The sequence below is a fragment of the Porites lutea genome, chromosome 8, assembly GCF_958299795.1.
Source record: "Porites lutea chromosome 8, jaPorLute2.1, whole genome shotgun sequence".
NCBI classification, from domain to species: domain Eukaryota; kingdom Metazoa; phylum Cnidaria; class Anthozoa; order Scleractinia; family Poritidae; genus Porites; species Porites lutea.
The window spans coordinates 15,775,488-15,788,311 of record NC_133208.1 but is presented as its reverse complement, the minus strand read 5'-3'; the positions used below and the strand labels follow the sequence as shown (position 1 = coordinate 15,788,311).

The following is a 12,824-nucleotide window of genomic DNA, read 5'->3' as shown; positions in this document are numbered from 1 at the left end:
CCTCGTTTTGATACAGAGGTCCGGGGGAACGTTATTAAAGGCCCATGTTCACCCTAGATGCATTGCGCGCCCTGTACTCCAGAAAAAACATTTCGCGTAGTTGAAAATCGCTGCCTTTAGTGTGTAAAGTCAATCTTTGTTAATCTTCTACAGTTCGCTAAATCTGGTTTAAAAGAAAGTCTCAACAAGTTCTTTTGGTATTTTTCTTTACATCTTTTTGGATATTTTGGAATGGTATCGAGCCTTTTTGTTTCTGTGAGTGTTTGTTTCACTGCAGCACTTTCGATGGCGGCTCCATCGAAACGAACGGTTGGAAGCATGGTTGGAAGACCGCGTCGACGGGGTTCGCCGAAGTACACTCGTCTCCGTGAATCCGCTTTTTTAATCCCTGGAGAGATGGGAAAGAAACTCTTGACTGTAAATTCTACAGACAGCGTGTTTGCCGAGTTCCTTCTACATCGAATGTTCAATTGTAAACAAAGGTCCCGTTGAAATCAGTTGAAAGCAAAACAAGCGAGTCAATCTAACATGAACAATGCTTTATTTAATTTAACCTATGAAGCGAGTGATATCCTTAACGTAAACTTATCGTCTGGCGTATCACGATTAAAGCCGGCTCTAAAGTAGCGAGAACTGTTATTAGCAAACCAATCCTTAGCAAAACCTAAAGAAAGTGTAATACAGCGATTACAGACTGTATGCAGTGCTGATTCGGCGCTTTGCAAACACAACTTCTCGCTTATTCTTTCGAGAACACATACCTAAAAACTTCCTAAGAAGTAACACAAAATAATAGATTGAGGAATCAAAACATTTCACAGTCGAATCGGGCTTCAGGAAAACCTCACCTGGTACTTAGACGTTTAAATTTTGAGGTGCTTTCTGCGGTGACATTTAACGAAGTCGGCGATATATCTTCCTCCATTTGGAAAAGAATTAAAAGTCTTACTGGCTTCTTTGATACTGTCTCTCTAAGCTTCGGTCAAGCGTGAAAAAAGCTGCAATTGTAGTCTCCCTCGCAGTCGTTTTTAGTATCGTCACGCAACGCTCCTCAAAGTGGAAGCCAATCAAAACACTGCATTTGACAAAAGAATCGTTTCAAAACAAAAACACAAGCGCGCAAAGCCGTTTGGGTGAACATGGGCCTTTAACAGCCAATTATTAACAGGCAATCGGAAAAGAATCTTTCTGATATAACAAACTGATCATGACGGTTGATATTAATACTGAATTATCCTGTATATTGTTCTTTTACCGTTGATTAGGACAGAATGTTCCGGCAAAGATGCAGGGTTTTGAAAGTTTTGCTGATTGTTGTGTTCGTTGCAACCGTGTTTCTCCACTTTATCTTTTTGCCAACTGTTAATGGTGGATACAATGACGAATGCTTTCTACCTGAGGGGAAACGACACATTTTAAGGTCTATGGTGCAAAACATTTCGATGGCATTTGATAAGTTTGGTGTTCAATACTGGCTGGATTATGGTACGTTAAGTTTTCTTTTCAAATTTCTTAGCTATAAGATATATGAGGGGAAGGCTAGGAAAAGGGAAACAAGTGAGAGTTTTGGGGAAAGAAGTAGGTGCAGCGGGAAGGACTCTAAATAAGACGGTTTGGTGAAAATAAACAATTTACTACTGAACTTTCTTGATATGAAGAATAACTAACTAACGAAGGAACGAACGAAGTAAGTAAGTAACTGTGTGACAAAATATTGAATGAACAAATAAATAAATAAATAAATAAATAAATAAATAAATTAGTAAATAAATAAATAAACAGCCCGGCTTAATTTTTCACTTTACATCAACACACCGTTAGGTAATTATTCCAAAAACGACAACGGTCAGTGATCGATCACAAAGTGCCTTACAAAAGTTGTTTTTCGTTTTCTATTAATTTTAGCTTTTTATAAAAGGCTTTATTTTCACATCTTGGCGCTTATCACATGGTTGATATTCTTCCTCATAATCACGTTGCAGTTATTTCATTTCTATTACGGGTTCCGCCAACTCTCAAGCCTTCCTAATAGGTCATCAGTTGCGAGTTCCAAAAACTCTCACTTTCAAAACGAGGCTAAGTGCAAGACCTTTCTAGCGAATATGAGTTTTATTTACATGAGAACTGACAAAATCGGTATCATTTTCACATCAATGGCTTCGCACTTTACCTCATTTTGAAACGAAGGCTTGATGCAACTCCAAATTAGGCTTATAATTGCTATTATTATTCATTCAAAATATTTGCCCAATTCTGATTGGCTAAAAGCACACGCATAATTTACCATAACCAGTTATTGATGACCAAACTTGGAAGAATTTTTTGTTTAACCAGGAAATGACGTCAAAAATGCAGCGTTCTTGCAGGTTAAGGCACCGTTAACCGAGAAGACCTGGGGACGAGTTTGAGTTGTTTTGGTTGTGAAAACAAAAAATGTCGGACATTTCACTCGTTTCAAGAGTAAGAACTAGACGAAATCATAGCTAAAAACATGGCAAGAACAGCAAGAACACAACTCGAAGGGCGACATCTGCTATTTGGAGAATATTTGCGGAGCTGAAAAACCCTAAACGTGCACTATCGAAGGTGAACTTAACATCGATGGAGATAAGCATGTTTTAGCTTATTTTAAAACTAGAAATTATTTTGAATTAATAATAAAACAATTATTGAATTCAGCTTTCGTAACATTTGAAGAATTATGGAGATCTCGGAGAGTGTTATCCGCCTCGGCCTACGGCCTCGACGGATAACACCCTCCTCGATCTCCATAATTCTTCATAAGATACTCAGCCTCTTTCATTAATTGTTAAATAATTGAGATATTCTTGTTTTTATAGGGACACTTCTTGGCGCTTATCGCCTGGGAGACATTCTTCCTCGCGATCACGACGCAGATATTTCATTTCTTCTTAGTTCAGATACATCAAAGGCGTTTCAGGAATTAGCCAAGTCTGGTATCGCAGCGGCAGGAATAAAAGCGAGGTTTAAAAACGTGGTTGTGGATTTCGTGCCTTGGAGAGCTGAATACACAAAGACACGAGGTATAGGGAAAGTTGTACTGCACAAAGCATATCCGGTTGAGGTGCTGGAGAAAGATAATATTGTGACGAGATATCATCATAAACTGCAATCTTTCCCACAGTCATGGGTTGTGCCACCCAAGCGAGTGAACTTCCACGGTGTCAGTGTGTCAGTTCCTAATTCGCCCGCTCGCTTATTAGCACATAGATATCCTTACACCTTTGGTGCGTTTGGAGTGCAGTTTCCTTATAAGTGGAAATGTTGGGTACCCTGTTCGCTAAGAAAGGAAAATACATGTTGAATTCAGAGGGGTTTTTTTTGATGCCCTGTTTGACTGATATGACACTTGTCTCTGCTGTTTTACTCGCGGTGGCGGCGTTGGCTCTGAAAGATAAGAGAGAAGATGGGTAGACAGTGTGCATCTTGATCCTACTTTTCTCGTAAATATATAATAAACTTTAAAGACAAACAAAAGCCGTTACGAGGTAGTGTCAAACATGACACGCGGGTGCCACTGGCACCAAATTATTGCAGACTTCAATTAATTCCTCTGGCTGTCTGTTATTGGCCCTTATTTACTTTGATGTTTTAACAAGTCGCGATTGGAACTGGCTACGATAACTTAGGATCTTCCTTGGAGTTTCCTTCAATGCCACCAAGTACAATATCATCACTCAGATTAGAAGCATTAGCTTTTTACGACAAATCATTTTTGACTGCCGTCCTTTGAATAAGCCACTCACTAATAATAGAGTAGAGAATGATCTTTATTCTATAAAAACTAAGTTTACTGATTGAGCAAAGCCATAGCCTGAGTGTCACTACCCAGATCTTGGTAGTGCTTCTGATTGGTCGTGCCCCGTGGGAAATCTGATTCAACCAATTAAACCAGTGGTGGTGTCGCCAAATGTCGGCTGTTTTCTCAGGCTAGCAAAGTGATGGACTAAGGCGTCTTCCCACGCAATCTCGTTCAAGGCATTTTGGTGGCGTATCTGAGTGAAAAAAACTCGCTCGGACCACGTGACCCGAAACGCATTAGCCGCGCGGAATACAAGGCCTATAGAGACAGTCGTTCTGTACAGTCTTTCGCTATCATTAAAAACACTGCACTGAACACGGGAGTTTTGTTATGGGCTTTTTTCACACTAGAGCTAGAAGCCGGATTATCCGTTTGAGACTAGCCTGTGTAGAGACGCCTCCTTCCCCCACAGACACCCCTTCGCCGATTTTTTCTTAGGGGAGGGGTCGGCTGTACACAGGCTATCAGAAACGGATAATCCATATCCAAACTGTCGGTCGAAATTGACAGATAAAGTCAGGTGGATTGTTCATTCAAAATTAAAACCATTCCATTTTCAAATTAAGACGTATTACCTATCTGACGCGAATTATCAAACGGATGACCCGTCTCACGCGAATCATCCGTCTCTAGGGTGAAACAGCCATTTCTGTTATAAATGAATGTCACGCCCTCGGTCTTGAGTTTGGCATTCGCGTTTTAAATTGACTATTGGCATTTCTTTGCGTAAAATAATATAGAAGTTGAATACTTTATAAAAAGTATGATCTATCAAATGTTAAATTTTTTCGAAAGAATAGCATTTCATCCCGAGATGATCCTAAGACCTTTATTTTGCTTTAACTTGGGGATACAAAAAATGCAGGTTCATTAATATGTAACTCTTTGAAACAAGAGAAATTAATCTAACTTTTTTGTTAACCGTAACTGAAAAAAATTAACCGATGGCAGGCTGTATTCCCGGGACTCAGCCCTCCCCTATTTTCCGGAGACTCCCCCCTTTTCCAGAGTCTATCTCTCCTACGGTCAAGTCACGTAACTCCGAAACAAAAGTGCCAGGTCCCTTTTTTTGGGCATAGCCAGGACGCGCACTCTCGCGAGCGATTTTTGTCCTCCCACAAAAGAAATGTCTGAGGAGAACTAGAAAGCTACACGGTGGTGAGCGCCGGTGTCGAAAATGACCAATGAAACTGAACCAAGACAACGTGAATGTCAAAAGCTGATTATTTGTACGCTGTCTTTCTCTCCGATCCTTATTTGTCATTTGCATTGCCGCTCAGAGACCCATTTTAGTTCCGTATTCATAGGAATATGTGAAGATGGTTGCTTCACATGTAAGCAACGATACTAAGAGACGATTGAACAATGAACTACTGTCTTTAAAGGCGGGATGGAAATTTTATGAAGCGGAAAGAAAATTTGGTCAAAAGTGGTGTCACGAGAATGAAGACAGGTCAAGAAAAAATATTTCGTGGCTAACTGTTATGGTCAATGATGACTTTGTCGTTTCCGCTTTGGTACCCTGCGAGCAGTGGTTTCTCCAGGCCGGACGCTACGCTTCGATGGGAAAGAAACCACTGCGAGCAACCGTTTGCTTTTCCATCGAGCATGCGCGCCCACGTGACGACTACGAATAGGGAGCTTAAGCAACAACGACGGCGACGGCTACGAAAACGTCTCTTAAAAAGTGAATTCGCGCTGCCTCAAACTTTATCGCGTTTATTCCATCTCGTTTACTTCGTCAAATGTTGGCAAATGTTTTTGGAGTTGAATTCTAAAGGAGTGTATCAAAGTTCAGGAAAAGAAAAGAAAGTTGCTGTCTTGTGTTCCCGTCCTTGACAAAACGTGAATTCAGGCATTTTCACGTTGTAGTTGGGCAACGACGGCAAAGAAATGTACAAAAAAAGCGTGATGCACGTGCAAAGTTGTTGTTTTGCTAATCAAACCTATTGCTTTTTTGCCGTTCTCGTTGCCGTCCGCGTCGTCATTGCTTAAGCTCCCTAATTATCCAACGACAAGACGGCAACGAGAACTTCAACAAAACAATAGGTTTAATAAGCAAAACAACAATTTTGCACGTGCATCACGCTTTTATTTTTGCATTTTCTTTGCCATTTTTGCACGACTACGACGTGAAGATGCCTAATTTTGCGTTTTATGGATAACGTAAACAAGCAACGACGAAATTTATTTTTCTTTTCGCTCTTGAACTTGGATATGGTCCCTTGGGTTCGCCTGCATTTGAAAAAGTAAGTAGATGGGAATAAATAATCCAAAGAAACACTGAATATCCACAGCAGGCTCGCGTTAAGGCCGCAATTGTAAGCGTAAGCAAATGCGCGAGAGCCTAAACTTGCTTTCAAACAGGATTTACATGTTTAAAGTTAATTCATTCGTCCACAGCGCTGGACGGCGGCTCGATCAAAGAAGCAAACAGATGCTCGCAGTGGTTTCTCTCCCTTCGTAGCGTAACTTCCGGCCTGGAGAAACCACTGCTTGCAGGGTACCGCTTTGGTTCTTGGTCACTCAATTCAGACATTTTCTTGTCACAAGACTACGATTGCGCTTATATCAGGAAATGTGAGTAACGATATACAAAAAACGCGTTTTATTGGGAGTGTTTATTGATTAGTTGCGTGTTTCAATTGATCCTTGTTAAGTTATTAATTGTTTTTTTCGTATTTTTACAATAATACGTCAAGATTCTCCTTTGGGGTTATAACTGAGCTGAACTAATTTGTATGCAAATGTGGGCTTGTGAACTCGCATAATCAACTGACTAACGGCGCTTGAGACGCTGAGACTTCAATAGTTAGTCGTTTCCTTGAGGTAGAAAGGAGAAGACGGTTTTGTAATAGTCAGACAAAATTGAGATAGAGAGTTTTCAGCTCCGATTTTTAGCGCTAAATAGAAGACATTAGCCGTTTCTAATGGGCTTGCTAAACTTTCAAATGGACCTTGTTGTATATGTTGTGACGCCATTACTAGTACTTACCTGAATATGGTTAATAACATAAATTAAACAAGTTTCCCGCGTATTTTATTCATGAGCCATTTATTAAAATTTACGCCATTTATTAAAATTTACTCCCCACTTCTATTCCCCAAAAAAACTGCTAAATCTGCTCAGACACTACTACTGCGGCGTGTAGAACTGAAATATGACTTTAAAGTGGTTACATCCTCGCAATTTGTCAGCTCAAAATACTGGCACTCGATTATTTTTGTTATGACTTTCGCAGTCGAAATTGGTAGTTGGAGCTTCCTTTAATCACTAGTCAGTTGAATCAGTAGCTCACAGCTTCTCTTTTTTTGTGTCGTTTTTGTTTTCCTGAAATTATTCTTCTCATTTAAAAGTGTTTGTGATAAATTTGTTTGAAGTTTACTAACTCTAGAAAAAGCTAAGTTGAAACGTTTTACACCTTTCGATGAGACTTTGATCCAAGGAACCAGGTGCACCCAACGACTGTTTTCTGTAAATTATCATTCTGTTCCGAGAAGCAAAAATTGCCTAAGGTTTTCTACAGCTAGCTACAGCTGGAGGAAGGCTTAAAATTTCTATATGACCGTTCCATTCTGTACAATTTGCCAAGCTTATCTAACAAATTCTCTACGATTAATCTTTTGTATTTCACTCCCCAGGTTAAGTTATTTTCGTAGAAAAAGGAAACCTAAAATTCTCGGATTAGAAAATGTGACGAAGAGAGGAATCAGAAATTGCGTCTAAAATTTTGGGAAAATATTACTGAAGCCCTTGTAATTTTCGAAAAGACTCAAGTTGCCCTAGGATGACCGAACAGATCAAAATTTTGCAGCGCCGCTTAGAATGCATTTCTAGAGATCTAAAAATACTTTGGATGGCCTAAAAAGCGTTTTTAATGCATTAAGGAAGAAACTATCATTGGGCACCCCTGAAGAATTATCGTATAAATTAAGACAAGTCACAGCTGTCTTAGACTTTGGAAAATACATGAACTTGAATAAAGTTTGAGTAATTAGGTAAGTTTGAATGAGAATCTCTTCTCCTTTTTATTCGTTGGCCTTAATCATGCTCAAAGACCCAGAAAAATAGAGAGCTTAGTATAACAAGCTACACACGGCACTGATCGCGTTCAGTGGTGAGCGCTGGTGTCGAAAATGGCCAATGAAACTGAACCAAGACAACGTGAATGTCGAAAGCTGATTATTTGTACGCTGTCTTTCTCTCCGATTATAGTTACGGCCATTTGCTTTGCCGTTTGGAGACCCATTTTAGTACCGTTTCCTCTCAAAGTTGTGAAGATGCTTGCTCTCCATATTAGTGCTGATAATCAGAGGCTTTTGGACAACGACCTGCTGCTTTTAGAAACGGAATGGAAATTGTATGAAATGGAGAAACAATTTGGTCAACAGCGGTGTAACAAAAATGAAGACAGGTCAAGAAAGGATGTCACGTGGCTAACTGTTATGGTCAGTGATGACTTTATCGTTCCCGCTTTGGTTCTTGGTCACTCAATTCAGACATTTTCTTGTTATAAGACTATGATTGCGCTTATATCAGAAAATGTGAGTAAGGATACACAAAAGGCGCTTCAGAGCGTCGGATGGGAAACTCGTTTGGTCGAAGAAATGGATTGCAATTGGATGGATGCTAAAGTTGGTGGAGATCGAAATAGCGGACTTTTTGGAAGACCTCTGGGACACAGAATTAAGGGAACACACACAAGATTTCACGCGTGGAACTACACAGAGTTTACTAAAGTTATTTACGTTGACGCCGATTACATATTGATGACCAATATTGATGAACTTTTTCAAATCACAGAACATTTTGCCGCCGTCCCTTGCTCCAGACCTGGTGTTTTGGACCTTTGTTTCAATGCAGGCCTTCTGGTGATCAAGCCAGATTTGAAAACGTACCAGAAAATCATGAAACTCTGGCGGGAAACAACAGAAAAAGACACCTGCCCAAATGATCAGGTCTTGCTCAATGATTTTTATACACCCGGTGGCTGGAAAGCAATTCCCTACGCTTATAATATTAGGCGATTCGTCTTTAGGCCTTTGAAGTCATTCCACTACGCCTGCTGCCGCCCTGAAAAGCCATGGATCGCAGAATGTCGACCTAGTAGAAAAGAAGCCAGGTCGTTTGCCGGTCCAATCATAACTGTCGATGATATGGCGTTAGTTTTCTGGAAGAACTTCTATGAAGTTCTACAGAAGTATGAGTTAGAGGATTGGTGGAGATCTACATCGTTTTTCAGGCCAACGCAAGAGTTTCCAGTTGTTTCAAATTTTACTTGCCGGATCGTTTAATCATTAGACTAGGGTATCTAAAAGATAGTAATGCTGAAGCATATTCTGTTGATACTGGCATTAGTTAGGCAGTGAGACTTAAAAGAATCGAAAATGAAACTGAATGTCCTATTTACATGTTGGAAAGTAATAATTACTATCAGTCTATAAAAAGAACTCGTAGGAACGTTGTTTAGAAAATGATCAAGTAGTTATCAACTCTAGTTTTCCCACAGTAAATTGTAGGAAATGATAAAAATTAAGATTGTCACGGACTTTACCCATATATTTAATATACGGTGTACTATCTTTTCTCTGGAAACACGATACTTTTCTTGCTGTTTATTGCACTTTATTAAATAACAGTAATTTAGGTATATATTTATAGAAAACAACAACACCCCCCCCCCAAAAAAAAAAACGGAAGAAAAAGATAGAAGGAAAAAAAGAGTTGAGTAGGACTCGAACCCGGCACCCTCGGCCCGACTCGACTGGCTGATTACGTAACCTTAATTTAATGCCTTTTCCATGAAACTTCCGCCCGCAAGATGATCGCTAGCCGCGTTAACCGAGCTATTAACGGTAAAAAAACAATGTAAACGCATATTCCATGGCAGTGAATGAATGAAAGAACATACATAATTATGCTTTTCAAAACGCCGATACACGTCCTCGTCTGCAAAGTAGGACACAAAACATATGTTTTGTTATCTCGATTTCCGCTGTTATTTTGAAGCTAATGGTCAAAATCCCATCCATTTTCGGCTCATGCAGGTTCTTCAGAATAGCACAGCATGGCATTTTCTCACTTTCACATCACCTTCTAGCAAGCTGGAATTTGTGTATCCTCCGTGTTGCGGAGTCGAAGAGCAAATGCTCATCTTCTCGTCAAGTTTAACGTCTGGACGAGTCAAAGGCTCATGAATTGAAATCCAATCCCCAAGTTAACCATCGTACTCATCTGAAAGACTCCTGCGTGTCTTAAATTTAATAATTCTTCTAACCGTGCTGTAGAAAATTTGCCACAAACAAAACAGCGAACGATGCACGTTCTCACCCACCGAACTTCCTCGAGTTTTTATTTGAGTTGTTCGTGGCGCAATGCATTCTGGTATAAGGGAGCGCAGTGCACTCTGGTTAAATGCAATCCAGTCTGGTAAATAGTGTGGTTAAATGCAATGCATTCTGTTAAAAGTGATGAATTCGAGAATTCGTCCCACCTTATATATTTCTTTTAAATCCTGATTATGTTGCTGCTCGATCCCTACGGTCGCTCCGCAGCAAAAATTGAATAGTCTCGGCTTAATCCTATAGAGTATATTAAACAGGCTGCCAATCGCTTGATTTTTTTTTTACATTGCATTATGATAAATCAGCTGACAATTGGCGGCGTGTGATATTGCCTGCGTCGCAGACACTCTAAACCTTCTGTATAGAGCGTCTGCGAATTATTGCACAATATCGTGTTCGAATCCTGCAGAGCCGTAAGGACATATGTCGGAGTTTTTGATTGGCTAGTTTCTTACGCAGCTTGTGATTAGTCCGATTTGAATTAAGTGTTGACGGGCCAAACATGACTCATAGCTAGTGACAAGAGAGATTGAGCTCGTGATAGTGTGAAACGTGACCTTAGAGTAGCTTGAACAACGGAGGTTTTTCTCGATCTCTTTTTGCGTAATTTATACAGTGCATACCCTGGGTGCCAGAGACTTTTCTAGCGCGGTTTCCAGTTTCTGTCGAGTCTTATAGTGACCCGGCCGCTCCTACGACCGAAGATGTGTCGGCCTTCGGCCAACACCGAAAATTCCCGCCGCACGCGAGAAAGACCTCTGGTACCCAGGGTATACAGTGCATGGAGTATTCTACAATTTGACTGAGCAAATGTTTTTTTTGCCGCTTTGAGTCTCACATTTAGCTACATTTAGAGGTTATGAAGGTGGTCTGTTCTATGCATATTGAGTAATTAGTTCCTGTGGTTTATTTTTCGGCAAATGTTTTCTGACGAGATTTGATCACAGAAGCATAAATGATTTTCTTTTACCTCTGTTAAAGCCTTAAGCTTATTTATTGCGGCTAAATAACCTTAGTTTAGTTTGGTTTTCAACGAAATGCCTGGACCTGAATAGCTACATGTGTGTAGTTTTTTTGGTCGTGAATATCATATATGATTTCCTGATTTGTTTTAACTCTAGAACTGTCGGCTAGATTGCAGAATACGCGGTAGTGCATCTGCAGCGATTGAAAGACGCTGGAAACCAGCCGGCAAATTTACAAGAAAATTTGAGCCTTGAAGGAGTTATCTCAAAGCATTTTCTTGTGCAGAAGACGGCTTTAAAGTTCGAACGGATCTTTCATTGTTTACTGTAAAAGATCCTTGCCTACTCCCATCTGTGAATTTTGACATGCGACTGCGCCCAACCGTCACGCACACGTAAAAATTAGGCCAATCGTGAGGCTCATAAGAAATTAAACCCGTAAGAAACCCCCGTGTCAGAAACGCTCACATATGTCCTTGCGACTCTGCAGGATATTAGAACGAGCTTTTGTGCACCAGTTCGCAGACGGACTATATACAAATGGTTTAGACGAGTACAGTGGGCCGGTTGCAACGCAGGCTACTTGTGATACTGAAATATGTCTTTAAAGTGGTGACATCTTCGCAATTTGTCAGCTGAAAATCACGGCTGGCATTCGATTTTTTTCGTCATGACTTTAACAGTCGAAATGTGGTAGTTTTAGCCTCTGTTCGGGGCCGTCTTGTATCGTAGGTAACGTTGATCAGTCACTTGAATCAGTATCTCAAAGCTTTTGCCCTTTTTCTGCCGGTTTTTTTTTTTCCTGAAAGTCGTTCTTCTCAATAGTGTTTGTGATAAATTTGTTTGAAGCGTATTGACCATTAAAAACGCTAAGTTAAAAATGTTTACACCTGTCGGTTAGACTTTGATCCAAAGAACCCTGGAGGCAACCATTGACTGTTTTCTGTAAAATACTTTTTCCGAGAAGCAAAAATTGCCTAGAATTTTTAATAGCTGGAAGAAGGCTAAAAATTTCTATATGTTCGTTCCATTCATGTACAATTCTAAAAAAATCCCTACGATTAATCTTTCGAAGTTCACTCCCAAGGTTAAGTTATTTTTCGTAGAAAAAGGAAACCTAAAATTTTCTGATGATTAAATGTGACGGATAAAGGAATCAGAAAAAGTCTTACGTTCGTAATACTTTAAACTTCGTCTCAAATTTTCGGGAAAACAATACTCTGGAGCCCTTGTAAGTTCGAAAAGACTCAAGTTGCCCTAGGATGATGACCGACCGGATAAAAATTTTATAGTGCCGCTTAGAATGCATTTCTAGAGATCTAAAAGTACTCTGGGTAGCCTAAAATGTGTTTTTAATTGCATAATTAATGGGGGAAACCTCCGTTGGGTGGCCCTGATCATGAAGAATTAGCATATAAATTAAGAACCTGAGCCTTAATTAAGCGTCAGCTGTCTTTGACTTTGGAGAATACATGAAATTGAATAAAGTTTGAGGGATTGCGTAATTTGGAATGAGATTCTCTTCTCCTTTTTATTTATTTTATTTATGGCCTTAATTACGCTTAGAGACCCAGAAGAATACAGAGTTTAGTATAGCTTTATGTCAGTTGCAATCCGCGATTTCTTTCTCTACATCGAAAGAGGAAGCGAGCACTGCAATTACGCCTAATAATCAGGCGCTCTTTGTAATA

At 39.9% G+C, this 12,824-nt stretch overlaps 2 protein-coding genes across 2 annotated transcripts; both read left to right on the top strand.

Moving 5' to 3' along the window:
• The first annotated feature begins 1,153 nt into the window (after nucleotides 1-1,153).
• On the top strand, nucleotides 1,154-3,840 carry LOC140946478 (ribitol 5-phosphate transferase FKRP-like). Its single transcript, XM_073395602.1, has 2 exons — nucleotides 1,154-1,485; nucleotides 2,841-3,840. Exons 1-2 carry the CDS (start codon nucleotides 1,272-1,274, stop codon nucleotides 3,323-3,325), a joined length of 699 nt encoding a protein of 232 aa, XP_073251703.1. The 5' UTR covers nucleotides 1,154-1,271; the 3' UTR covers nucleotides 3,326-3,840.
• A 4,236-nt stretch (nucleotides 3,841-8,076) lies between these two features.
• On the top strand, nucleotides 8,077-9,284 carry LOC140946674 (glycogenin-1-like). Its single transcript, XM_073395784.1, has one exon. The coding sequence runs from the start codon at nucleotides 8,105-8,107 to the stop codon at nucleotides 9,116-9,118; it is 1,014 nt and encodes a 337-aa protein (XP_073251885.1). The 5' UTR covers nucleotides 8,077-8,104; the 3' UTR covers nucleotides 9,119-9,284.
• The last annotated feature ends 3,540 nt before the right edge of the window (nucleotides 9,285-12,824 follow it).